Below are 27,916 nucleotides of genomic sequence, written 5' to 3' on the forward strand. Positions count from 1 at the left end.
GAGGGAACAAGCACCCTGTAATAAAGCAGAGTAAGGTCAGCAGACTCCCCATGTGACAGCACACCGCCCGGGATTAGCTGCTGTAAGCCTATTAAAGTGGTTTGGACTAGGTGGGCCAGCACAGACTACACTTCACTCCCTGCACACAGCGATACAGGGTGGCCAGTTTGAAGCTGAGAGGTCACAGGTCCACAACAGGCCATGTGTCCTGCTGGAGTGTCCTTGAGCCATAGAGTCACTCCATATAATCAGCTAAATTCCTGAATTTAAATGAAGCTTTATGGGCTCAGACTCTCCGATGGTGGAAAACTGCAACAACACAAAGGCAAAACTTGTTTCTCCCCACTTCTCAAGAGTCACACCGAGTAGGTATACATGCACACGGGTGTCCCAGGTTACAAGAGCCTGCCTTGGTCTAATTTGGGATACGATATTTACATCATATTCATCTCAGGAGTCTACAGTGATCCAGGTTTATGATGTCTCTGTTCAAGCATGACCCTGGAGGATAATTTGCGGTTGGATTGTATTAAGCCAGACGTTAAATATGTAGTAGTAGTGTAGTAAAATGCAAAAAATATGAGTTAGACAGCAGGGAAATGCTGTTTTGCTGTGACTTTAATTCAACAGATGACAAACAGCAGACAAAACAGAAAGTAAACTAAAAGAAAAGCGACTTTCATGAGTTAAGATATTGTGAAGCATTACAGCGCCATGTCCACCGTCTGTTACATCTTCCCACCCTCCTGTTGCTCCATGAAGCCGTCCGGGGGCAGCAGCGGGCTGAAGCGCAGCAGCGGCAGGTCCACGGCCGGGCAGCACTTTTTCACCTGGGGCCAGCCCTCCCTGTAGCCCCTGGCGGGTACGGGTGGGGGGGGCAGGTCAGAGTCAGCAGGGCTGGAGTAGCTGTCGTCCTGATGGTGGTGGTTGTTGTTGGGGTCAGGAGGGGAGATGCTGCTGCCGCTGTGGCAGCGAACCAGGAACGCCCCCCGGTGGTGACGGTGGTACAGCATGCCGGCCGCCGCCATCAGCATTAGGATGAGGGTGCTGAGCAGGAAGAAAAGCACGTAGACGCCTTTAGTCTCAGCAGACAGGCCTGAGCTGCAACCTGCAGGCAAACAGGAGGTCAGCAGCGGTTCAGCTCGGGACTCCTCTTTGCTTTAAAGCAGTGCAGCTGAGAGTTGATTAAAGCATGTGTACCTGCAGCCCTCACATCAACACAGACCGTTCCTCCTGATCCCAGCCGGGACTCGTCCTGGAAACCCGGTCTGCAGCGACACGCGTATGAACCGAACCGGTTCACGCAGTCTGCGTTGACGTCACACAGCACCAGCTGGGTCCCACACTCGTTTACATCTGAAACACAGAGAGAGATGATTCCAGGTAACACTGATCTTCACCATTCATATGTTCATGGCCTTTACTAAGATCATGATTAACCCTCCTCTGAAGGGGTTCTGATCCTTTTGTCTGTTAGAGGGATATCTGAAAACTGCTCAGCACATCTGAATGAAACTGGAAAGTTTGTTGTGTGTCGAGGAAAAACAGATTCACGGTACAGACAGAGAGACACTTCCACCCTGTTTCATGCTGCTATACCTGCCGTCGACACAGAGGTGATGACAGATTCTTCATGGTTTCCTTGGACGGGGACATCCATGGCGATGAGGCGTTGCAGGGCGGAGTGGACGGCCCTGTGGACCTGCGGACCTCCAGGACCCTGTCCAATCTGCAGCCAGAGGATGTACAGCACTCCTGCATTCAACCTGCACACACACACACACACACACACACACACACAGGGTGTATGACTGGTAACAGCTGCTGAGCTGCAGGAAGGCGAAAACATTCAGGACACAAACAACAAACTGACTTTCATTTGTTTTAGTGGGCTTTAACTTCACATTTAGTTTATTCACACACAAAGTTACACTGCAGCTTGTGTTTTAGCAGATCTGCGAGACTGTTGTGTACCAACCTCTTTATTCTCTTAGAAGTCATGGACAGCGGCATGTGCAGAGCCTCCAGCTGCTCGCTGATCTACAGAAACACAAGGTATCAGTGATGCTCGTTTCTCTCTGATAATCCAACTCTACAGGCTACACAGAGCACTCATCAACATACCAAAACCTTCACTGACAGCAGCAGCGACCTGGCCAGGTTGTCCCAGGACTCCTCCAGATCCTGACTGAAATTCACTTCAACAGCCACCTCGAACAGGTGATCTGTCAGGGACCAAAGTCATGACTGTGATGTCAAAGCACCAAAACAAAGCATCAGCAGTCTCAGTATTTTGTTGCTCCTGTCCCAACTTGTTTGAAATGTGTTGCTGCATCAAATTCAGAATGAGCAGATATTTACATAAATCAATGAAGCTGATGAGGTCAAATATTAAATATATTGTTTGTGCTGTTGTCGATTGAGCGTATGTCAAAAAGGATCAGAGAGCTGTCACATTCTGTTTTACACAGCACCCTAACTTTTTTTGGAATTAGGGTTTCACGATAAATAACATTTTAAAGTTAATCTGCTGGTAGCTGACACCATGCAACTAAATGCTTCTTACGTTTGATCGCATTAAAAACATTAAAAGTGTTTTAATCCAGACATTATAAAATGTGTCTAATTTGGATACCACAGATTTTTGCCAGTTTACCACAAGATATGTTCCTGCACAGATGTGACAGATTGAAAGGTAATAAATGTGTCTCAGAAAACATGGAACATAGTTGACGTTGTGCATTATCAGTGAAATACTCACCACCAGGAAGAAGTGGAATTTCAGAGTGATTTCTGCTGTTGCCTACGGGATAGAAATAAAAGTCAAACAGATTAAAGAGAAAAATGTACCTGGATTTTTGTGATTTGGTGATCCACTTTGTTCTGTCAAAGCCTCAAACAGCTGATCAGCTCTTCATGAAACAGCAGAAATAAGTCCCCGCTGGTTTGGACGATGATGACTCACAACAACTCTCACATTTTAAGAATTACTCGGACAAGCTCAGGAGTCACAGCTCAAACTGAGATGAGTCTCAGCCACTGATTGTTCCAAGGACAGAGTGTGTTCAACGCTGCCTCCATTGTTGGGACCCTGAACGCAGCATCCACATCCACACTCATGAGGACTTGAATACTTGTAGTCAAATGTTTATGTAATAGATTGCTCTTTCACATTTTCAGCGTTTTCAGATCTTTTGGTTTTGCCTGCTTCCTGTTTGGGTTATTTTAATGGTTAATTCAACATCTGGCTGATGTACAACAGTTGAAAATATGATTTCTTGGACAACAATGGCAGATTTCCAGTTATATGACCCAGTGTGAATTTTCTTTTTAGGAAACACACTTCAAAAAACTAGCATAAAAAAACAACAATGTACTGCCCGTGTTTAACCAGTTAAAACTTATAACGTATCTGTTTTATATATTTTAAAAATGATGCTGATGTTAAAAATCCACGATCTTGCAAAAGAGACCCTGAATAATGGTGTTTGATATCACAGTGTGGAAATATGTGAAGGTACATTAGTGCATCAATTAACATGTAGTTAAATACAAGTGTACTCACGGCTCCCTCTGTGGTCCGACAGCGGCTCCACCATATTGGGGTGAGAATGAGTCTGCTCAGGCTCCTCTGGGTCTGGTCCTTCAGAGGGGGGAGGAAGCTGGTCTGAGGCCACGCCGTCCTCCGTCCTGTTCTCGGCAGACTTCTGCTCGGACAGGCTCTGTGTGCTGCTCTCACCGCCTGGAGCAGCAGCTTCCTCTGGATGGGTTGAAGCTTCCTCCACGTTCCTTCTTACTGCTGTTGGGGTGCGAGTGGTGGGTTTGAGCTCATGGTTCTGACGGTCAGGTTGCTGCTGCGGAGATGCAGGATGGACATCCGAGTCAGATGGGCCTGAAGGGGTTTGAGCGGCACCTCTTTCCGATCTAGAGGTCCCCTGAGTGGAGGCTGGCACTGTGGGATCAGCTATGAATGGGTTGACGTGGCTGTAGCTCTCTGAGGCTGGATGGCGGCTTTCAGCCATCTGAATGAAGACATGGAGGATGGAATAATATCAAAATACTTTCTTGCATTTATTAGCAGACAATTTACACCAGATGATGTGATTCATTACTGATTGAACAAAGTCAATAATGCAAAGATCCACGTGAAAAATCAGGCCAGTGACATTTGCTGCAATGTTAATAGTTTCACAGTATTTTTTCTCATTAATCTGGAGGGATTCTGTTTTGCAGGATTATCAGACGCTCTTTCTATCGGTGGAAGCGTATCCTGAACTTTGCAGCTCTACACAACTTTTGAGCTTCTTTTCACACATTATTTCCGTCTCACTGCACAGTTACTGTCTGGTTTAATCTCGCAGGTTGCAACACCATATCACTTTACACATAGTAGCATTGTATGAACAGCAGCTAAGCTTAGTTGCTAGAGCGAGGCAGTAGCAACACTAGATTTGAGGGTTTGATTCCCACTGAAGAGCTATGTCACCTCAGTGTCTGTGTCCTCCTCGGCCTCCCACGGCAGCTCAGCCCTCACGGCTGAAGGTTGATCATAATAATCATACACGACATCAGAATTTGCTGGTGACGGATGCTGCAGCAAATCTGACTCCATCTGTCCACCATTCATCACTGGTCCAAATTCCCTGAAGTCTACCTGTCCAAGAGATGGTTCTGACTTCCTGTTTGTCTCTGTGAATCCTTCCTGTGGGTTGTAAACCACCGGTGGTCCAAACGCCTGGTAGCGGCCATAGAAGCCCCTGTAGGGCGGGGTGGGCCAGCCGCCGATCAGCAGCACCACGTACAGAGTGTTGGAAGAGGAGGTGTACTTGGCCTCTCGCCAGCACTTCTGCAGGACCTTGTGAGCCCTAGAATGTCCGGCGGGCTCATCCACGTGGATCTGGTCCTGTTTGAGGTGGCAGGCGTCATCGGAGGTCAGGTCCTCGAGGTGGAGCTGGACCCTCTTTCCGGGATCCACCTGGATGGTCCAGTTGCACCACAGAGATGGGTTGGAGCACAGGTAGTCCGGGGAGAAAAACTCGCCGGTGTCGCCGTGCAGCAGCTGGTGGCAACTCCTCAGGGCGAAGAAAGCACTGTCTTCACCTCCATGTTCATCTGAGGAAGAAACACACAAGCTTCAGAGAAACACACCAAGTTCTCCATGTTTCGGCTAATCCAAATACAAGTGACTTTACTGCAACCATTCATTCATTGACAGCCCTCCAGGCACTCCCTGGTTTCTCATCATTTCAGTACAGGATGAAAATCAATTTGAAGAGACTTGAATTTAAGTAAAGTCAACCAATAAGGACTGGTTTTAAACTCAAAGTTGAAAAGGAATGCAGTCAGTATGGTTTAAAAGGGGATACTGTTGCAGAAAATCTAACATAATTTTGGTTGGATGTTCCAGGGCCGTGGGGCATGAAAGCTAAAGTAAAAGTTTCTCCACTTTTTTGTGGGGGCATGGAATAACCAGACGACCTGTTCCAGATGATGTGAGGGGTCCTGCTGGTTCATAGCTCACCGGCATGTCAGAGAGATAACGGGGTGCCAAACCATGTAAGGCCTTAAAAATAAGCACTAGCATTTTTAAACCAATAGTAAAATTTACTGAAAGCATGTGTAACAACCTCAGCACAGGTGTTGGTGCCGTATTTCCTATTTACCTTCCTATGTACCTTGATTAAAGGCAATTACCATATGATCACATGATGGTGTATCAGAAAGAGGTAGATACCCTTTCTGGACAGAAATGACCCTGAAAGGACCATGACTGATTAAAAAAAAGATGCAGTAACAGTCTGGTAAAGCAACGTCAAGTGCTGACACAGAAAATAAAGGTGTGGTCCACGTTGAGTGGGTCCAGTTACATACTGAGAGAAACCACGGGCCTCCAGCAGGTTGTTTAGCTCTCGACTGTTATCTACGCTGATATAAACGTGTAAAGAAATCAGAATCTATGAAAGTTAAACTGCTGATGTCTTCTACTTCACTGAAAACTTAGTTCAGAGTATCCACATCACACTTAATGTAAGTTGAATATTGAACCCTTGACATTGGATTTTCTGTGAGCACAGAGAAATTTTCCACTATCAGCAGACAAATCTTAAAACAGCCTTGTGGTGTCAAACTCTGCACAGTAAAGCTCAAACACTCAACTGTGGGAACAAGAAGAAAAATGCATGTTCGAGTGGAGGAGACTTTAATAATTAACACATCAGATGCTAGAAGTAATGCATTAACTAGTTCCTGAGATTTTCACAGTCAGGTTCAGTTCTCAGTAATACTTCTGTTTTAATATTGACTTGTTTTAGAGTAAAGGCTGCCAGATGTATAGAGGGAGGGATCACCAATATCAATTGTAATGATAATAGCAGTGGTTAATGTCATTGTAAACTGACATTTAGATAAAAGGCTTGTTATTTTAGCTTTGGATACTTTAATTTTAATACTTTTCTAAAAATTAAACCATTTTTTATATTGTTGCAGGTGATCCCTGTTCACAGAGTCTGTTCATTGGCTGATTTTCAAACGCACAGAGAAGAAGAATAAAGCCACACTTTCACATTTAAAATTCTGAGGGAAAAGACTCAAGTTGAGTCTCACCTGGAGGCGCTTTGGCTTCTTCGCTGTTCACCTGCAAACACATGAAAGCAGCACACAGAATTATGTTCCACCACTTTGAAAACATTAACACAAAACAAGCTGGATCTCAGCGAGGATGGCGGCTTACCTGTGAGTCACTGTGTTTCCAAAATATCAGCAGAAATATGAGCAGCGCACGTTTAAAGCTACAGCTGCTCCTTCGTGCCATTTTACAAGCAAAAGGTTGTCTGCCAAACGACTTTAATGTGTGAAAAATGAAGTGAGGTTGAACTTCCCAGCTTCAGTTAAACTGATGTTTTCCTTTCCTGTGAGAGCAGGTGAAATTCATCAGAGGGCTGATTGAGTTTCCTTCAGCTGGATGTTAGTCTCAGATTTGTCCACCAGAGGCCCCTGTTGCATATTAGGTCTTTTCTTTCCACTCTTCAGGTAAATGCTCCAGGTAGCACATTTTATTTGCAGCAGTGGAAAGAAACTGTTAGCTGTTATGTAGAAGACCATACAATTATGTTACATGTCAACAGGAGTGCTAGTCCAGAAAATGTGTTTATAGTAATAGTAACAATAAGAACTAGTAGAGCAGTATTAGTATGTATCCAACTTATTTTGTGAGTTTGAGTTTATTTGCTCTTGTAGAGTTCCTGTTTTTCTTATTTTATATCATTAAGGTTTATCTCATCTAACATTTGCCTTTAAAAGCTGTAAATTAAAAAATATGCACCGGTGAAATACATACATGATCATTTATTATCATGATAATTTACCACATATCATGTTGTGGCTCTGGTATTGGGGTGCACTACTGTGTGGATTAACATAACAACTGACAGAAATTCATGGTACCTGGAGGATGAATCCTCATGACTTCAGTGATCCTCTGACTTTTGATTAGATGGTGTCAGCAGGTCAAACTTTCTTTCAAATGTGTGGATATACTCACACCTATATACACTCTTTAGACATAAAACCCCAACACAACAACAAAGTCATAATTACAACTAAGCTCTAAGCTCTAAAAAATGTTCTCTTCCACAAATAAAAGTACTGCATTCAAGTCTTTAAGTACAAGTCTGTAAATGTTATCAGTAAACAGAAAGTACCTAACGTCCTCACAGTGCAGTAAGTCCCTGTGAGTGTTTTTCTGTTATATCTGATGTTTTAGGATTAATATTACTGCTGCTTTAATGTGTATGTTGCATTTTACAGCTGTCGATGTTTAAAGTTGAGCTCATTTGAACTACTTTATAAACTGTTGGCTAGTTTAATCATATTATCTTCTTTTATCTTTAGTGTAAAAACCATGTATCTCTAAAAAGTTTCATGAGCTCAGAAAAACAGCCTGTTATCAGCTTTGTGACGATGCATTTTCCAGCTGATACAAGAGGCTTTTTATAGAGTTCATTCAGCTGAGGAAGGAGGGGAATTTTCTTGAGCCATAAAGGAACACTTCCTCCTTCAGTTTATCACAAACATTCAACACATCTGAAGATACATGGTTTTTACTGGACAGGAAAGGGATGAAAAACTAACCTGAAAAGTTAATAGTAGCTAAAGCTGTCCGTGGAGTAAAAAGAACAATATTAACTATGAGATGTAGAAGTAGAAATCTGTATGGAATGGAAACACTAAACATGGGAATCTTTTCAAATGCTACCATCAGTCCCACTTAACCCGAACAATGGATTAAATACTAAGCATGCTTGCACAGCTACAGGTTTACATGACAACTCTTAACATTTGTGTACAGTTGGCATGCGTGCGATAATTTGGATTTCAGAGCTATTGTGTACACAAGCTATTGCGCTAATATTAGCATTAGTGATGGACGATGTCTGCCCTTTATGCAGAAGACTTGAAATTCCAGTTTTGGAGCATTCATTCACCAATGGCTTTCTTTTATATACCTGTGCCTGTGGACAACAAAACAAAAGACAAAGCAGAAGGGGGCAAAGGTCCTCTCTCCTATATGCAAATCTGCAAGCGCAACCACTGTACATGTCTGGGTACATTTCCAAAACTACGAGCATTATGCCAAAACCAGAAAACACTTTATTAACACATACAGATATGAAATGCTGAAACAATATAATGAAAATGGCAGGTTGTTATCAGAAGCAGTTAGTACAAAAATACGTACATTCACAAGTAATTTTGTTTTGATTTAATCAAATTATAATTTGCATATAGAAAAATATATCTTTACTACACACATAGTGAAAAAGTTGTTGTATACATCAGTCACTGCAGAAATCAGAAAATATTATGTTAAGCTACGAACACAACGACAAATAAATCAATGTTGAAACAACAGAACAAAGCAACACACATGAACATCACCTGTTGACGTTGGAGTCATACAAGTTGAGCCCGAGTGCCTCATAACAACTGCTTTTTGTATGAAATTTAAGCGATTACTGAACTTTATTACCATCTACTTAGATGTATGGCATTTATTCCTCCAATCTTGCGATGTTGACATAAAAGTGAAAAAAAAAATTGCGTGTCCACCCTGTGATTCAGACCCACTCCAAAATATTATGTGTTCTTCCTTGACTTGAATACATAGCCTCCCTGGCAGAGGTTTTGCTTGGATTTGAGGATTTAACATAGTTTCAATGTGTTTGAAAAAAATTAAACAGTGCAAACAAATATCGAACAAAGATGAACGCAGGTGTTCACTGGCAGTCAAGCTCGGGGTGGATAATAAATGGCCAGATGGTCAGCATTTCCTGTGGCGTCCGGCTGTGAACCAGCATCAGGCTCCTGTAGATGCAGGGGTTGTACCTGTACTTCTCCTCAATGTCAAAAGTCCTGAAGCCGCTGTGCTTCTCAGGAACCACGCCCAGCTTTTTCAAACACATCCCCGTGTAGACATCGTCAATGGGATACGAGACTACCTGCTGAGATACGTTGTAAAGGCGTAGTGCCACCTGCCCAGAGTACAGATATCCTCCGCCTCCTGCATAAGGCGGGTAAGGGCCTTCAAACAAACTCTCTGGGATGAAGTACTTGAGTTTCCGGTCTCGGTGTGGACCGGCATTATGGATAACATCACCTATAAACAGATCCTTAACCTTGTTCTGTGACAAGCCTTCCAGAAGGCTGATTATCTGTAAGGTGTTGACAAAGACATCATCGTCACCCTTGAGGACATACTGGGCATGGGGACAATTTTGGCTGAACCACTCCAGGAAGAGGACCTCCTTCACGGTGAGGTTGAAGAAGGTGTCTCTGTAGTCCCATTGAAGGAGGTCTTTGTGAAGCTTTGCCTCGTATCCCAGTATGCCCAGCAGGTCTGGAAAGTGATCCATAGGCAGGGTGTTGCCTAGCAGGAACACCGTTGCCACAGTCCGATTGGCGAGGATGCCCGCCCGTCCCCATGTTTCTCGAATGGCCTGCCGCCGGTCGAAATGTGGGATGAGCGACTTGACCACCAGGAGCAGGAAGGGTTTTTCATCACAAATATGAGGCTGATTTATCAGCATGGGGTACGTCCTGCAGCGCATGTGCAAAAGGAAATCCTGGAGGCGCTGCGGCAGGGAACTGTAGTCCGAGACTTGCGTGAGGACTCTGTAGTCTGGTTCACAGGGGTTGAGTGGCCCGGTGTCATTCAGCCAATATGCCAGCTCAACGAGAGAGTCAGCGGTGCGCACGGAGTTGACACTATGGTTGGAAATGAAGTCCAGGCGCTGCTGTTCCTTGTTCCAGAAGGATTTGCTCAGTACCTGTTGCTGCACAAACCTCTCAGATGGACTTCGAACCTTCTGACTGACACTTTTGACATGCCTGAGGTTCCACGTCATACCCATCAGAATGCAGATGAGGATATTGAGCATCATCATTACGCAGAACACAATCACTTTTTTTCGGGGCACAGGGCTGTTGCCTTCCCTCTGCATCTACAAAAGGAAAACAAATACAGAAAATCAGTAAAATCAACCAGAAACAGCACAAATCTGCAGCATCATGGCCTCAGCAGGCAGACTTACAACAAAGCCAGGATAAAAAGGGACATTTGGAAACATAGAGACAGATAGGTCGACCCTGAAGTCCTTAGCAAGAATACAAATGGAAGAATCTGGTACAGCAGTTCAACAGGAAGCTTGATTTCCCTCCGTTTGGTTTCAGAGCTCAAACCAGACAGATTTTTTATCTCTAATCCTGCAAGAACGGGCCCATGAGCATTTTCTCCTCATCCCCTGCTCACTCCCTCCTCCTCTTCCTTCAACGACAGACGGGAATCACACGTTTCCAATTCAGCTGTGCACATGACGCCAGTTTACTGGCAGCAGCCTTTTTCATTGTGTCCTGACTGCGCACAGTGAAGAGCATGCACACGTCATAAAAACCTCGTTTTTTTTTCAACATGAGGTTGATGATACAGAAGCACATAACAAATCCAAGTCTTTTAGTTAGTTTTACATAAATAGAATACAACGTTAGTAGGAATTTCTTAATGTACTCAAGGTCTCCATGATGCCACTGGTAACTAGTTTAATGCAACGTAGAATGTTGGCCTTTATTCCCATTTCCAAGGCAATAACAGCCTTAATCAGTATAAATAAAACATTTTAATGTGCTATACTGTAATAAAACATGTAATAAATGTGCTGTTGAAACCAAAGGTTACCATGCCAACAGTTATGATCTGACAGTAATGCCTAATCCAACGGTCGTAGTCCAAGCAAATTCTCTCACAGATGCTGGAGCAATTTGGGGTATTTGGGATGTTTTGGGCTTTACATGATGACTTCAGAGAGGCTATAATGATGTTAGCTGAAGATGGTGAACCCCAAACCTTTAGTTTCCTCATTCGCTAACGTGACAACAACACCCGCAGAATGTGAAAGGGACAACAAAAGCTCATTCGTGGCCAATTTGAAATTACTTCCCGTTAATAAAATATGAACCGTGTGTACAGAGCGATAGCTCTGCAGAGCCAGACAGGACTATCATTCAAACTTAACCACTAATGCAGATACAGATCGTCACTGTTTGGTTTTTCACAGGTTTTCATTGAAAGATCCTCAAATCTTTCAAAAGAACAGACTGATTCAAACCAATTTCTTACCCAAATTGTTTGTTCCAAAACTATCAAAGGTTGTTATGTTTCCTGCTGAGAGAACACACTGACGACTGTAGAAAATGCTTGGTATAATAGAAAGCTACATGAAAAGTGAGAAATGGAAAATTGGCTGCTGTTTGTACATACTGATAAACTACTGGTTCTCTGTCTATTCTAATAAAAATTGAAAATAACGAGCCATATGTATCATATGTAAACATAAAAACATTCTCCAGCTATTGATGGAGACTGAAGATAAAACACATGCCTCCTTTTATAAGGATTTTAGTAACGTGTCTGGTCTTTGTGTCTGACGGTCTGTTGACATATTAACATATCAGGGAGGTGTGATGTTATTATTACACATTTTTACAAACAAAAAGCCACTTGAAAGCTGACATTAAAGAAGCAGACTCTTATGTCTTCTGTATGTGCAACCACTTGAGTAATGCAGTACATATTTAGTGAAATGTTACAGTACATTGTGCAGAGTTGAACAAGGGCTGAGGCCGAGAAACGGATTCATTCTTTCCTGGACACTAATTCCTTTTTAATTTTAATGCAAATTATTTAGGAATATGTTAAAAGTAAGCACAGAACGGAATGAATAGTTTCTGTTTGTACTACCAAAGTCTGCAACTCACTCAGTCTTTCACTTCAGTAAAAGTACTAATACCACACTGTAAAATTATCTGTCAATTGAAAAGGTCCTGAATTGAAAATGGATTTTACTGTTAAAGTTGGTTGAGGTGGAGCTCATTTTCAACCATTTTCTATAGGACTGCAACTAATGATTCTTTTCATGATCAATCTGCTGATAATATTCTCCAGGAATCCATTCATTGCTTGGTTTGTAAACATTGTGAAAATAGTGAGAAATGTGGTTTCAATGACCCAGAGCCGAAAGTGACTCCTTCACAATGTTTGTTTAGTCCAACCAACAGTCAACAATGTTTTTATAGGAGAAATGAAAACTTTCTGTTAGTCGACTAAGTGCTTAATCGACTAATCATTTCAGCTGCATTTGCAGAAACTTTTGGGAGAGTTTGACTTATGACAAAACATTGTATTTTATAAACTTTACATATGCATCTCAAACCAAAACAAATGGATGCCTCCGCCACACCTCGCCCAACCACAAACAACCATTGCATCGCTCTCCTTGAAAGCCACCAGACTCCACTGACAAAAACACTAGTTTTACCTCGCAGATCACTGTGAAACACACTACTCGAGTCACAGGCAAGACAGGATGATGGGCGAGCATTCATTCTGGGTTGTGGAGGATTTTTAGGATTGTTGAGCAGATCTCTGATGCAGCTTGGTGTTCCACTGATTGTAGTGGAAGCGTAGTGTTGCAGCAGCCGCTCTGCAAATGGTCTGCGTATGTCACATGTTAAATGTAAGCCACAGTGTCAGGGCTGTTCGCCCCAGCCTAAGAAAGCTTTCACGCTGTCATATTCCCGAGTGGGCTAACCCTGACTTCAGCACAGGACTTACTGAAGCTGCTCTGGAGCAGGTTTATCCAGGCTATCAACTCAAAAATTCAACACAACACAGGGTGAAAGGGTGCCAGTGTGAACCAGGGCTAAAGTAAACAGATAGCCATGAGTCACTTTGAAATGTCAACATTAGTCCATGATGCACAGACATTTAACCCAGGGTTAGTAGGAGTGCAGTGTGGATCTTATAGTGCTGGGTTTAGGTTAATCCTGGGTTAAAATGTGTGTATGAAGAGGGGCCATGTTGACTGCTGACTGGAGGGGAAATGTACTTCATTAAGGTCCAGAGAGGAGAAAAGAAAAGAGACAGAACAGAGAGAAGAGAGACAGAACAGGAAGAAGAGAGACAGAACAAGAAGAAGAGAGACAGAACAAGAAGAAGAGAGACAGAACAGAGAGTAGAGAGACAGAACAGAGAGAAGAGAGACAGAACAGAGAGAAGAGAGACAGAACAAGAAGAAGAGAGACAGAACAGAAAGAAGAGAGACAGAACAAGAAGAAGAGAGACAGAACAGAGAGCAGAGAGACAGAACAGAAAGAAGAGAGACAGAACAGAGAGAAGAGAGACAGAACAGAGAGTAGAGAGACAGAACAGTGAGAAGAGACAGAACAGAGTAGAGAGACAGAACAGTGAGAAGAGAGACAGAACAGAAAGAAGAGAGACAGAACAGCAGAAGAGAGACAGAACAGAAAGAAGAGAGACAGAACAGAAAGAAGAGACAAAGAACAAGAAGAAGAGAGACAGAACAGAAAGAAGAGACAGGTCAGAAAGAAGAGAGACAGAACAGAGAGTAGAGAGACAGAACAGAGAGAAGAGAGACAGAACAGTGAGAAGAGAGATGGAACAACAAGAAGAGAGACAGAACAGAAAGAAGAGAGACAGAACAGTGAGAAGAGAGACAGAACAGCAGAAGAGAGACAGAACAGAAAGAAGAGAGACAGAACAGAGAGAAGAGAGACAGAACAGAGAGTAGAGAGACAGAACAGTGAGAAGAGACAGAACAGAGTAGAGAGACAGAACAGTGAGAAGAGAGACAGAACAGAAAGAAGAGAGACAGAACAGCAGAAGAGAGACAGAACAGAAAGAAGAGAGAGAACAGAAAGAAGAGAGACAGAACAGAGAGTAGAGAGACAGAACAGAAAGAAGAGAGACAGAACAGAAAGAAGAGAGACAGAACAGAGAGAAGAGAGACAGAACAGAGAGAAGAGAGACAGATCAGTGAGAAGAGAGATAGAACAGAAAGAGAGAAAGAACAGAAAGAAGAGAGACAGAACAGTGAGAAGAGAGACAGAACAGAGAGTAGAGAGACATAACAGAAAGAAGAGAGACAGAACAGAGAGAAGAGAGACAGAACAGAAAGAAGAGAGAGAGAACAGAGAGAAGAGAGACAGAACAGAGAGTAGAGAGACAGAACAGAAAGAAGAGAGACAGAACAGCAGAAGAGAGACAGAACAGAAAGAAGAGAGACAGAACAGAGAGTAGAGAGACAGAACAGCAGAAGAGAGACAGAACAGAAAGAAGAGAGACAGAGCAGCAGAAGAGAGACAGAACAGAAAGACGAGAGACAGAACAGAGAGTAGAGAGACAGAACAGAGAGAAGAGAGACAGAACAGAAAGAAGAGGAGTTGGTGGGGGATCTGAGTTTAGTCAGAGCTGAACTGAACTCAGCCTCTTAAAACACTGGGAGGGACTCACAAGCACCGACATGCACCCTCAGCCGGACCTGCTATCAACACACACAATGAAGGGTGACTTCTCCTCTGCCCAGGACGCCATTACTCCACCACATCTTTACACAGCTAATGGTTGCTTGCTGCTTTATTAAAGTTCAAAATCTCAGAAATAGATTCTAGTGTGAAATATGCAGATTAATCATTTTTCATGAGGACATCCAGCACTTTTCTACCGTGTTTTATGGGATAATTGCGAATGAACACTTGATGGACTCAGCATACTTTCATCCAGGTAATATTAACTGCTTTCAGATGCATTCAGTGATTAAACTCTGAGTTATTTCCTTCATTACGACCATAAAACATTTCGCACAGAGCTGAAACAGCCAGTTTATTCTGCGACTAACAATCCTGTCAGATCGGCCACTTACATCCTCGTTGAGAAATAAAAGGGAAGCCCACAGATCAACAGGCGGCTGCTCCTCTACTCAAGCATCTTCCTCGTGCATCATGCGGCGCGCTTTGGAGATGTGGACGCACTCTGATCCTGAATAAAAAATATGATCCCTGTTAATCCAGACCCCTCGTCAGTCGTCAAACCTCCCGCATGGACACAAAGGTCACGTCGTCTGCTCACAGAACGGAGAAAGGTGGAGAGGTAGCCTCGTGTAGGTGTGCGTCCCTCCCGCGTGTTGCGCGCGCAGACACTCCTCCCTCAGGTGGAGTGGAAGATTTAGCCTCCAAAACCGAACCGACCTGACCTGACCTGAGGCGGTGGGACTTTTTGGACCTGAATCGCACAGCCTGAGCGTCTTTTCACTTTTCGAGTCTGGTCTGACGCGTTGCATTCTCGTACAGGTAAGAGTAAACTGTCAGCGAGGCAAACTTGAGTCCCAACATGAGCTTAGTAATCATCACTGAACATTTCACTGAATATTAAAGACCTTTTAACATACAGCCCCCCCCAAAAAAAAATAAAAAATAAAAAAGTAAAATTAAATTAAATAAAATAAATAAAAACTAAAACATTGGGACACTGTGTAGACAACATATCAAATGTGGAAACTGAGAAATGTCAGTGTTTTTGAAAATTATATCCTCACTTAGAATTTGATACCAGCAATGTGTTTTTTAAAAAAGGTGTGATACTGTGTGGGACAGTGGCAACAAAAGACTGGAGAAGTTGTGAAATGCTAAAAGAATACAGCTGGTGGAGCAGGTTAACTCAACAGCTCTGTATCATGATCGGGTATAAAAGAGCCTCCCGGACAGGCTGAGTCTGTGTGAGGTAAAGACAGACTGCGCTGGCAAATAGTGCAACAGTTGAAGCATAATGTTTCTCAACATGAAATTGCAAATAATTTTATTTTTCTATTGTCTACAGCACTGCATTGAAAACAGACAGGATCCTGTAGTGTCCATCACTGCATGGGCTCAGGATCACTTCCAAAAACCATCGTCTGTGTGCACAGTTCATCGCTGCAGCCACAAGAATTAAGATCTAAGATGCACTGAGGCGAAGTGGAAAGTGTCCTGTGGGCTGAAGAGTCAAAATTTGAAATTGTTTTTGGAAATCATGGACGCAGCGTCCTCTGGGCTAAAGAGGAGAGGGACCATCCGGCTTGTTAGCACAGTTCAAACCCCAGCATTCATGATGGTATGGGGGTGCACATGATACATCCATGCTCCACTCATGCTGAACGACATCTACAGGTTATGGAGCAACATTTGCTGCCAAGTACGACGTCTTTTTCAGGGAAGGCTTTGCCTATTTTAGCAAGACAATGCCAAACCACATTCTGCACGTATTCCAACATCGTGGCTCCGTAGTAATAGAGTCTGGGTGGTAAACTGGCCTGCCTGCAGTCCAGACTTGTCACCCATTGAAAATGTTTGGTGCATTATGAAACGTAAGATGAACCAGAACCCAGCTGAGCAGCTGAAATCGTGCATCAAGGAATGAGAAAACTTTCAAAATGACAATAATCTCCTCAGTTCTCAGAGCTGATGCTGCAGAGCAGTAAACATGAGCCTGTTCCAAGTTCTTTGAAACATGTTGGTGGAATCAAATTCTAAAGGAAAGAATTTTCAAAAACAATGACATTTCTCAGTATCAACATTTGATATGTTGTCTTTGTGCTCTTTTCAATTAAATATGGGGTTTCAATGTTTTGCAAATCACATTTTTTCTCTTTAGGTTTCACACAGTCTTCCCAACTTTTTTAGAAAACACTTTTTTGTGCAAATACTCTTTAATCAAGCACTTGAGGGGTCACAAGATGGTTAAAGCTATAACAAACAATGTATTTGATGAGGTGAGAGAGAATCTGAGAGGCTGAACTGCTCGTGTCCACACATCACCTGCGATGAGACGTCACAGGTGAACATTTCTTCATTTCAATCACGAGACAGAAAAGAAATAATGGATGAACAGAAGCAGCAGTTCTGTGAGGCTGTTGAGCTCAACGCTAATGCCAACATGTTAACATACTCACAATGCTAACATGCTGATTTGAAGCAGGTATAATGTTTAGCATCCTCGTTATGAATCAGATATCACATATTTTTCATTGTAAACATTTAATCGTATGAATGGTAACTTTGCAGGCCTAAAATTCCCACTTAACTACAGCCTTGAAGAAATGAATTTTCTTGATAGAGATGTAACAAATAAAGATGATGTCCTCTCTTCCTATCTCTACACTAAACCTACCAAGTGGAATACACTCCGTCATGCTGAAATCATTCATCCCATCCCTCTCAAGAAAAGTTTACCTGTGACTCAACTCCCTGGATTGAAAAGATTTGTCCCTATTAATACGATGAATACTCAAAATGCTCCAAATCTAAGCCACACATCATTTACTACATTCTATGCTAACTTTTAAATGAAGACGAAACATGAGCGACAGGGCTATCGGCGAGTCACAAAGGATCTCCATTAAGAGACGTGATGTAAGTAGTTACAAGGCATTTCAGCATAAAAACGGTCACATTTCATCTGTTCCATACAGGCATAAAACAGTGATCAAGTCCAGTCACAGAGGAGGTGATGTCAAATTTCTCAGGAAAAGAGTAGTTTATCTCCAGGAGGCATGAATGAGTTTCTCTGGTAGTTGTCTCTCATTCATATTGTTTTTAATGTATTTTGAGGATGTAGCTTGTTGCTCTTTCTATATATAGCACTTATATATTTTTTTTATGAAAGTGTTTTTAAAGTGATCCACATCAAATAGGCACATTTTATGTTGAGGCCTCTTCTGTACGAACTTAAAACCATCGGCTCTTCTCCAGTTTATGGATCAAATAGTGTCACCTATGTTCCTTACTGGACACTCCCCTTCCCTCTCTGTCAGTCTGGGATGATGATTGACCTGTAACCATAAGGCCATATACCTGCCCCACCTGTGCCCATTGTACCCACTGTTCTTTGTAGTGTGTTTCATGATGACCTCGATGAAGGCCACAGCTCAACAAGGTGTGAACCGTGTCCATAAATGTAAAGGGAAAAGAGCTCAGTGCAGTTTGGTCTTATCACAGCTGCGTGAGTACGTTCCCACTGATAAAACAAGCTTCTGCCTCACTGGATCAGCAAACAGCGACAGAGACGGCAAGCAGATTTTACACGAGTTGTTTAGCAGTTAAAGTGATAAGATGTTCTACGCAGTTTTCCCCTTGATTTCCTCCAATCCAAAACTCAACAAAGAAACAATGAAAACAACAACTATGCTCATATGCATATTATGGCATCATATTTCTGTCATACGCTCGTGTCAGCATAGGTGTGCCTGGTGTGAAGTAAGCATATCTTGGTCTGTTAGCTGTCTGTTCCGTGTGTGCTGTAAAAAAAATTCCACTTTTTGTTCACACGACTGGCTTTGTAAATGTGGGTGGGGCCGAGCCAGGTAACACGATTCCAGCCAATCAGGAGCAGGCTGCGTTCATGCTGTGACATGATGAGGGGGAGGGGAGGGGGGACGTGGAGAGAGAGGGACAGTAAATCTGGCTCACTAACATGTAATCACAATGTGAAGAAGGAGAGATGGCGATATCAAGAATGCATTCCCCAGAATGCCTCGTCTTAAATGACGTTCAGAAGCTCGTTTCTGTACAATTTCTGTGAATTTTAAAGCTGGAATGTTTTACTGTTTTTTTCCCTCACCAAACAAGATCAGTTGAAACACTGAAACCGACTCAATTTGCACCACCTGCGAAACAGGGTTGGGTTTTTTTTGTTTGTTTTTTTGCATTTTTTGCACTTTGCATTGACTTTGCATGCAATCGATTCCCCTCAAACACTTTACATTGAGTCTGAGCAGACCTTTAGAATAAAGGTCATCCTCGTCATAATGTTCACGTTACACTTGCTTCATTGCATAATCCAAACATCCCTGCTTCAGACTGCTGCTTTAAACTACTTAAGTGCAAAGAAACGTTTCAGGTCAGAGAGGAACCTTCATCCTATCAGAGGAGGGCTGCACAAGATCACTGTGATGTAAACAGTAACCGTAAAACAGTCCAGCACTTTGAATTATTCCAGGTTAAGAATATTTAAAAAACCAACTACTTTTTGTCCACCAACAAGTCTGACCCTTCAGAATCATATGTGAACATGTATGTGTGTGCTGATTATATGCTTTATACAGTATGTCCAGTCTGAGTCTGTAGGCAGGTGCAAACGTCATGTTGGATCCAGTCTGGCAAACACAGATCTGAAAAACTCCCACAAAACACCCGTTTGCAGGAAGAGACAGCTGGAGGTGGTCAGTGGTCTCTCAGTCAGAATCACTGTGTCTCTGCCGTCTGAGGAACAACGCTTCAGGTGTGGTGAACGATGCTGTCGATGCTCTCCTGGATATCAGCCATCTTCTTCAGCACCTGGTTCACTCTGGCTTCGTCAAACTCCAGACACACAAACTCTGAGTCCTGAGAGAGAGAGAGAGAGAGAGAGACAGAGAGAGACAGAGAGAGAGACAGAGAGAGAGACAGAGAGAGAGACAGAGAGAGAGAGAGAGGAGCGGGAAAGGTCACTATTAACACTCCCAGCGTTTTGAGTGCAGACATTCAGAGCGCCTCGGTAAACAATGGGATTTAAAGTGGCATTACTGATAGTTTCAGACACCGATGTCAGTTTTGTTTAGTCCAACGTTGTGAGTGAAACATCACACACACAAAAATAGATTTTCTAGGCTTTTTGTTGCAGCACTGAAATGAAATTAAAAACACTTTCCTCATCAGCCCTGAACTTGCCTGAGAAAGTTTTCCTCAGAATCAAAGTAATCCAGTGACCCATTGGTAGACTACACACAGGAAGAGGTGTGCTATCAATGGAGCCAGTAAACTTAGACATAAAAAATGTAGCAAAAGCTCACTCACCAACTCCATGGCAACATTTTACTTCCTCCCAACAAGCTGCAGCTCCAAAAACAAGAGCAGGACTATTCCCCAAATCAAAGCAAGCCAAGAATAGTAATGGGAGATGATCCATTAACTTTTATCATGCTGCATTATCATTAATTTATTATTATTATTTTCCTAGTACACTGACACGCTCTATATCTCTTCTTCTATCCATTCATGCACATATATTTGCTCTGTGTTGAAAACCTGTGAACATACAGACAAAAAAGTCAACAATTTAGATTTGCCCCTGTGGTTGTTTGGGGGGGACTTTTTAAAACCTCTGCACTAGTTGTAACAGCAGTTGTGTTCACTACATGCTGCTTAAAAATGAATGAAGTCTAGCTGACCTACAACATGAAGGTATCTCAGCTGCTCATCATTGTTTCCTCCAATTGTTCTCGAGAATGGACATCACTCTGTGATGATCCCTCTCCTGGTTTCCATGGCTACAGCTATTGTCTCTATTCATCGTCTATTGTTCTGTTAACACAGAGCATGAAACACAACTACCATGAGGAGGCTTGTGCTCATGTGAAAACATCTGAGTAAAGCTATTGTCACGCACTTGATGCACGGCAGGATGTATTCGTGGCGAGCTGATTCAGGTGGTGAGTGATGGGAACGACTGTGAGAAATGGAAACACTGGCAGAGGGTTTTCTCTGTGCCACCTGTGCACATTTCACTTCTATCTACATTCCCCCAGAGTTCACCAGTCCAAAGCCCAACAGGATTCACCTCAGCTAAAACTACATGATACGTTAGAGTGAAATAAAGACACATAGCAAATCTGGAAGCTGGGACGAGAGAACATTTGTTGATTAAAGACCTCAGTGATTAAAAGATAAACAAAATTGTTGGTAATTCATTTTCTGTTAATCAGCTTATTGGTTAATCAACTAATCATTTCAGCGCCATCAAAACAGACATTCATACATTCATTGTTCTCATCTTCAGTGGTCTGCTTATAACCTCACTTATTATTTGGGAACATCCCAGTTTTAGGAGGTATTTAAATTAACATTTATATCAACACATCAGTGCATTTATATTACTGATCAGGAGTTTGATAACGACTTTGTTATCTGCATGTTGTGACTGGCAGCTCAGCTTCAGTGCAAAGACTGATCTTGGTACAAGGTAAGGGTCCCGTTCTTCGCAAGTGGATAGTCCAGTTATCCAGATTATAATGTTAAGGATTCCACATGAGTCTGTAGTTTTTGGCTCTTTGATTTAAAGCAGTTTGTCGGCTGATAAAGCAACAAATCCTGAAGCCCAAACCTGGACAAGTGAAGCTTAGTGACAGTTTACAGGATCAAGACAACGTTTGACTGTGAAGCCATACAGGAATAGCTTGTTTTGCTAAAATGTATAATGGAAGAGTGTTGATATAAATCTGATTTTAGGTGAGAGCATGCAGGGCATTCATGCTGTTTTTGTTGTGAATGATGACTTATGAAGCAGAACTAACTTCCTGCTCAAAGTTAAGCTGACTTTGAAACAGGAAATCATCTCTTAGGCCTTGTTCACACACTCTTTTTTTGCATCTCCAGGCTGATTTTAAGTCTACAAAAAACCACATAAAATGTAAATCAGATCCAAACTATCCAACCAGTTTTCTACACACAGTCCGGATGCTCAAAGTGTCTGCTGCATCCCTCTCAACGTGACACACAATGATGACGTCAGATCGAGAGTGAAGTGCATCAGAGCAGCGGAGCAGATTCAGTGCTGCTCCCAAATCCCGTCTGATCAGTTGCAGAAAAGAGTGCAGACCGTCTGTCTTAAAGATCTGAGACACAAACCTGACATCAGTTCCCGATTCTCTTATTTCAGCGAAGACTTCCTCTGTGGTAAACCTCTACAGAGCTGCTGATTGAACTGGAGGAAGTCATGTTAGTACGTGGTAAAACAGGCCAGACAACTGCTGCATGAAGTATTTTGTGACTTCTAGCCTTCTAAAGGTATTTCTGGATGGGCTTTGAGACCTCAAACTTTTAAAAGAAAAGCCTTACTAACAGAAATCCTTCGTTACACACTCGGGGTGTGGATTTTAAAGATGTCCTCGGAGAAAGGTGAACATTGCAGACAGGTGAGCTTCTAAACAGCCTGGTGACTTAAGAGTTGCTGACTAAGGCGACAGCACGCGTGAGGAACGCTGACCTCTGACCTGTGCTGGTGTGAGCACTGTGGTGGAGGTCAAAATATCAGTGCTACACACATCAAGAACACATTTAAAAACACATTTCATCCCGTGTGGCCACATTACAGTTCATTTCCTGCAGACTTACCCTAACCCTAAACTTTACCCAAGTCTTCACACTAAAATTTCATTGTTTATGTTATGGTGGTCGAGCATCCTGGTCCCCATGAAGTTATCAGACCCCACACTGTGAGTGGGCTTCTGGTGTTGGGAGCCCACAAATATAGAAAAACAAGCAAGCGCATGTGATGGAAAATGACTATTTTACTCAGTATACTGTTCTTCTTAGACAGTTAATCATAATATGCCTTTCTGTGTTTCCTGTATATTATGCGCTTTCGCCCAGCAAAGCATACTTTTACCATCCACCTATAACGCCATGAACATCTCCTTATATGGTAACTCAGCAGACACATAGTTTCTATCATAGTTGCACACACACAGTTGTACCCCAAACACCTCAACACAAAGTTGACCTAAAACAGATCTGCATATGACTTTTCTCACGCCCCTCGCTTAGTCCCCCTGAACTGATAGACAGCTCCTCCCTCTGGTCACGTACACCGCTCACATTTCATACAACTACATCCTGTTTCATTCAGTTTGAATGCTGCTCTGATTCAAACTCGACTGTGACTCTGTATTGGATAACAATGGATAATCTTCTTGGGACATCTGTGCCCATAGCATCCATAGCATTTTACAAACAAAATAATAAAAGCGGAATTTTCCCTGATTTCTCCTGACTGATGATCCTGAGTATTCTAGGTAAACAATCATCAGACCAATCGATCTTCCACAGCGTAGTCAGGACATCAAATCCATCTACATGATCCTGGTCTTAAATTGTTTATGGCCTCTTGGTGCAGTGGTTGGACTGCACCAGGTAAAGTCATCGGTATGGATTTGGTATTTTCGACTACAATGGGATTAATGCATCAACAAATGTTCAACAGAAGCCCAAATAATTTAAGGCTTGTGGTTTATAGGATGGAAACATTAGACAAGCAATAAGAATAAGAGATGAAAAGCTCGCAATGGAGGCAAAGCTTACACCTCTTAAATCTCAACAATGTGTCCGACAAGCTGATTGGTTGATTCAATGTCCTGCTGGGAAGTGGGTCGGAAACTGGAACTCTGGAACTGAACTGGACACAATAGTGATAATGTTATTTGTTAAATCGTACCTAAATAAAGAAAAAGCACTGCTACATGAATGACACTAATGCACCTTACCCACATGCAGACCAAGCACCCTGCTCCTGTCATGTCCCAACAAGCACCCAAGCTGAATCAACAGCGACCCTAAATGCTTTACATACGTAAAAACAAAGTCTGATTTGAAAGCTTTTGAAGGTGTGCTGCTCATGGTGATTTACATTGTCTTGAGACTCATCATTTGAATACCTGCTTTTATACCAGAAAGTACATTAACAGGTTGAAAGATTCTGTAATTTTACTTTAAAGGGGCTTTCCACTAATTAAAGTAAACATGTTGACTGGGGCTTAACACAAGAAGGCCTTTGTCACAAACTGGAGGTATGGGGTTTGAAAAAACACAAGACACTATTGAGTTGCATCATGGGAAATGCAGTATGTTTTTGGAGCCTCTGCTGCTGAATTTTCTCTTTTTGAGTCCCAGAACTGTACGTTGTATGATACATTTCATGACACATGTGCTGACATGATATGTGCCTATAATCTTTGCCCTGGAATGATTTCTAGCACACCTGCTCTGAACAGGCACCTCCAGGCTTATCAGCTGAAATCAAACTGAAAAGGGTGGAGCTGAGGAACACAGCTTGTTTGTTTTTCCAGCTCCTCTTCTCTATGTCACTTAAAAATACACTGAACAGATCAGTGACAGTCACTCCCATACTGACTGCACAAAAATGAAATGATTAAATTCTTCTCAGTGAACAACTACATTCCTTCTAGGTGGACAATCCAGTACTCTTTAACAGAATGTCGATGATTTAATGTGAGTCAGGATTTTATGGTTCATCAAGGATGGTTGAAAGCGCACCTGGCACAACTGTCGGAGGACCAAATTCTTAAGCCCAAAACTGCACCTTACTGACAGACCAAGACGTTTTACTGTTTCAGACACAAATGCCTTGTTTTAGGATTTATAATGAAAGAGTGTTGATGTAAAATGAGAACATGCAGGTTATTGAGGAATAATAATGATCCGTTTGTTTTCATAATGTAGAGTTAACTATACATATACATGATAAAATATGCAACAAAATATAGAAACATACAAGTTTGTACACTGAAACAGAACCAAACTAAACTTATTCTCAGAAACTGGGAGCATAAAGACATAAATTTAACTAAAATATTCTGGCTGTTAATTAAGAGTAATGGAGCCAGAACATGTGGCATTTCATTCGACATTGCCATGGCAACTTGTCAGTTGAAAACTAAAACTTTAAATTAAATGACTTTGATGAAAACAAATCATGCAATTAAAGAGATGTCAGTAAAGTTTCATTTTCTTGGCAGGTTTGTGATTACCACTTAAAAGTCTCTTGCACACCAGGGGGAATTAGCTAATAAGACACTAGTGCAGCTGAAACAGGAAGACATACAGACTTGGTGTTTGGCCTATTTGAAACAGGAAATAAGTCAAGACCAAAGACTGTTTACATACAAACGACCCAAACAACCTCCAATGCAAAATGAAGACCCTGCTGGCCTGCTCACTTCAGCTTTGTGGGGTGCAAATTTAAGACCCCAATTTTAGGTGAGATTTGTTTTCCACCAAAATGTGAGTTCATTTTGAAATTAAGGCCACCATGTGAACAGTAGCAATGCCTCAGTTCTCTTATCCTCTGAGAGGGGCTCTGAAACTGTTTTCAGTCCAGGACCCACGCTGAGTAAATTTAGCCTTCTCATGGGACTGGGGCTTATTAAAACACACCAGTAATCCGATCATATCCAGAGCCAGGCCTGCTGCCACACCAGATTCTATCCCCAAAACCAAGTCATGCCTGTGCGACACATGCTGATCGTTTCACCCTGCAGATTCTACAGTATGTCACAGCTGGAGGGACGTAAGGTTAATGTTAAATTGATGCATTAGCATCCACATTACAGCAAGTTTTAAAATAAACTATTGAGATTTGAAGTCTATGGTTTTAATTCATGTATATATTATATTTCAATTTATGCAACAACTAAAAGTTTATAATGTTGAGACTGTACTGTATATAAAATACTACGCATATAATCACATTGCACGATTTTCTATTCTGTGCAGAAAAAGTTACTGTATTGTACAATTTTCTACTGTAAAATGACACAGCTGAAACAGTTTAATGTTTAATTTTGAATATCAAGCATTTTTGTTTCAGCGAGCTACAAGGAAGCATCTAAGGACGACTGTGAGCAGTGCAAAACTTTCACTGTAGTGGCCGTGTGACACCCACAAACCCAGAAAGACAGCTCGACCACAGAGGGACTCACAGTAAATGCTCTTGCTCCGTGAGCAGCTTTCAGTAGACTGAATCGCTGCCATCACAGTACCTACATCTCTTAACACATCCACGGCTGTGATACCACGTTCTTCATTCTATCTTTCTTTGCAGCCACTCCATTTCTGCATTGTGGGAAAGTAGTGTCAATCAACAACACAATGAATGAAGCCACATTAGTCTCCATGTCAGCATTTAAAGTATACTTTTTGTTTGTATTTTGTCGTATTTTGAATGTAGATGTGCAACCATTGAGGTATGTTAAACTTTTTTAGAGTGGAGAACTGAGACACTGTGTCCCAGTTGGAGAGGATTTAAATGTGTTTCAGTCCAGTATGGGTTAATATTACAAATTGATATTTTAGGAAAATAAAAACAGGTGACTAATGTAAGGAAACACTGGATGTTAATCTCACCTGTCCGGCTCTGCCCAGCTCCAGCTCCACCAGGGCAACTGGGCCACTATGGGCTGCATCCCCCCGGCTAGCTGCAGTCTGGAGGTCCACCCTCCAAGAGAGGCCCCTGAGGCCAGGCTCCCAGCGGCTCTGAGCCAGCAAGCTCTCCCTCACCCGGGCTCGCTGGCTCTTCCAGAAGCGAGAGAGCGCGGCGGCCTGTTCGGCAGTCGCCCCACCGCCGCCATGCCTCTTAGTCTGGGCTGTGAGGAAGGCCTCCAGCTGGGCATGGTCCATGTCTGCTGTGGCAATAGACTGAGAGATAACAAGAGGAGGGCGAGGAGGATCAGATAAGATGGGTTTCTGCAGTTCTAAAGTAATACAAGCAACATTATGGAATACCACTGTCAGGATTTATTCCTAAAAATAAAAATTCATACACAAGCCAGTCAGAATTGTCCACAAACTACATGTTTTACATATTTTTTGACCAATTTCCACAAAAATCTACACATAAAAATAACTCTTTTGAGTATGCAGTAAATTCTATCAACAGCTTCAGTTTAGAAGAAATGCTGCCTGTACACAACACCAAACATTACTTTAATCATTATAATGATTTAGTGTGCTGTGTTGTTTTATATATTTAAGATATAATAAACAAGCTGCAAATGATCACACTAACTTGCCACTTGGTGCATTTTAACTGGATGTTGTGTACTGTATGCTCTTTTGCATAGTGTGGAAACATTTTCTTGATCTGCTTATGTTGGTTGAGGTGTTTACTGTTGTGACAATGTTTCATGTTGCCCTCTTGGCTCTCCTGAAAATGACACTTTTACTTGGTTAAATGAAGGAAAACTGAAAAGTGAGTCTTATTCTACGGTGGACCTTAGGGCAGGTAACGGTGCAGCATAACAGTATGTATGTCAGTGCTGCCCCCTGCTGACAACAGGTGAGACACGAGCTGGTGGATGAAAACATCAGTTTAAGTAAGATTCACCCCTCACCATTAACATTCAGAACAGTCTAATCGGGATTTATATACACGAGTTAGTAGCTGACATTTACCGTAAAAGCTTTACATGGCAATCTCTGCTCCTACTTTTAAAACTCTTGGTTAACCTAAATTTCTAGTGGTAGCTTGTTGCTGAAATAAGTGACAGATCGCTTGTTTTATAGCTGTAGTTACTGTATGTCACATATAATACACTTTGGCTACAGCTTCTGCTAAATGTCTTAACTGTAATGTAAATATTGACAGTTGCGATATGTTAATTACATGCATTTATGTAACATGAAAATATTGTTTTATGGGTACTTCGTTTTCATAGATAGAAAAATGTGGCTAATATTTCTGCTAGGTTACTGCCACGATGAAGGCGTTTTATTACCTTTAGCAATCCTTTCATTTTCTCATATAAAGCTTTGAACTCCTCCTGCGACAGGTCGGGGTATAACTCATTTTTCAGCAGCTCCTCTGTGATGTCGCTGTTGTTATAATATACTTTTTGAGCTATTCCATTCAACAGTCCGCTCAGAGACTTCGTTGCTTCTACGTCCGCCATATTTTCTGGTCGATATGGTCACATGAGGTGGA

At 42.2% G+C, this 27,916-nt stretch overlaps 3 protein-coding genes across 3 annotated transcripts; all 3 read right to left on the reverse strand.

The window, feature by feature from the left end:
* Positions 1-678: 678 nt before the first annotated feature.
* On the reverse strand, positions 679-6,725 carry zgc:66455 (uncharacterized protein LOC393502 homolog). Its single transcript, XM_041933807.1, has 9 exons — positions 6,604-6,725; positions 4,487-5,112; positions 3,566-4,022; positions 2,762-2,803; positions 2,125-2,225; positions 1,979-2,040; positions 1,600-1,766; positions 1,201-1,356; positions 679-1,108 (listed from the first exon to the last, which is right to left on the reverse strand). The coding sequence occupies exons 1-9, from the start codon at positions 6,686-6,688 to the stop codon at positions 729-731; spliced, it is 2,076 nt and encodes a 691-aa protein (XP_041789741.1). The 5' UTR covers positions 6,689-6,725; the 3' UTR covers positions 679-728.
* Positions 6,726-8,631: 1,906 nt separating this feature from the next.
* Positions 8,632-15,594, reverse strand: b3gnt2a (UDP-GlcNAc:betaGal beta-1,3-N-acetylglucosaminyltransferase 2a). The gene is made up of 2 exons (XM_041933961.1): positions 15,273-15,594; positions 8,632-10,499 (listed from the first exon to the last, which is right to left on the reverse strand). Exon 2 carries the CDS (start codon positions 10,497-10,499, stop codon positions 9,276-9,278), a length of 1,224 nt encoding a protein of 407 aa, XP_041789895.1. The 5' UTR covers positions 15,273-15,594; the 3' UTR covers positions 8,632-9,275.
* A 1,423-nt stretch (positions 15,595-17,017) lies between these two features.
* Positions 17,018-27,884, reverse strand: commd1 (copper metabolism (Murr1) domain containing 1). The gene is made up of 3 exons (XM_041933962.1): positions 27,711-27,884; positions 26,341-26,631; positions 17,018-19,767 (listed from the first exon to the last, which is right to left on the reverse strand). The coding sequence occupies exons 1-3, from the start codon at positions 27,882-27,884 to the stop codon at positions 19,660-19,662; spliced, it is 573 nt and encodes a 190-aa protein (XP_041789896.1). The 3' UTR covers positions 17,018-19,659.
* Positions 27,885-27,916: the final 32 nt, after the last annotated feature.

The sequence above is a fragment of the Chelmon rostratus genome, chromosome 3, assembly GCF_017976325.1.
Source record: "Chelmon rostratus isolate fCheRos1 chromosome 3, fCheRos1.pri, whole genome shotgun sequence".
NCBI classification, from domain to species: Eukaryota; Metazoa; Chordata; class Actinopteri; order Chaetodontiformes; family Chaetodontidae; genus Chelmon; species Chelmon rostratus.

Bases quoted from the DNA above. Each gene is read 5' to 3' on its own strand.
- zgc:66455 (XM_041933807.1), bottom strand. From the start codon at position 6,688: ATGTTTTCAAAGTGGTGGAACATAATTCTGTGTGCTGCTTTCATGTGT. The intron at 1,767-1,978 runs GTTGGTACACAA...GTGTGTGTGCAG, and splicing joins ACTTCTAAGAGAATAAAGAG to GTTGAATGCAGGAGTGCTGT. The intron at 1,357-1,599 runs GTATAGCAGCAT...TCTGTGTTTCAG, and splicing joins CACCTCTGTGTCGACGGCAG to ATGTAAACGAGTGTGGGACC.
- commd1 (XM_041933962.1), bottom strand. From the start codon at position 27,884: ATGGCGGACGTAGAAGCAACGAAGTCTCTGAGCGGACTGTTGAATGGA. The intron at 26,632-27,710 runs GTAATAAAACGC...GTTATCTCTCAG, and splicing joins AAATGAAAGGATTGCTAAAG to TCTATTGCCACAGCAGACAT. The intron at 19,768-26,340 runs GTGAGATTAACA...TCTCTCTCTCAG, and splicing joins AGCTGGGCAGAGCCGGACAG to GACTCAGAGTTTGTGTGTCT.
- b3gnt2a (XM_041933961.1), bottom strand. From the start codon at position 10,499: ATGCAGAGGGAAGGCAACAGCCCTGTGCCCCGAAAAAAAGTGATTGTG.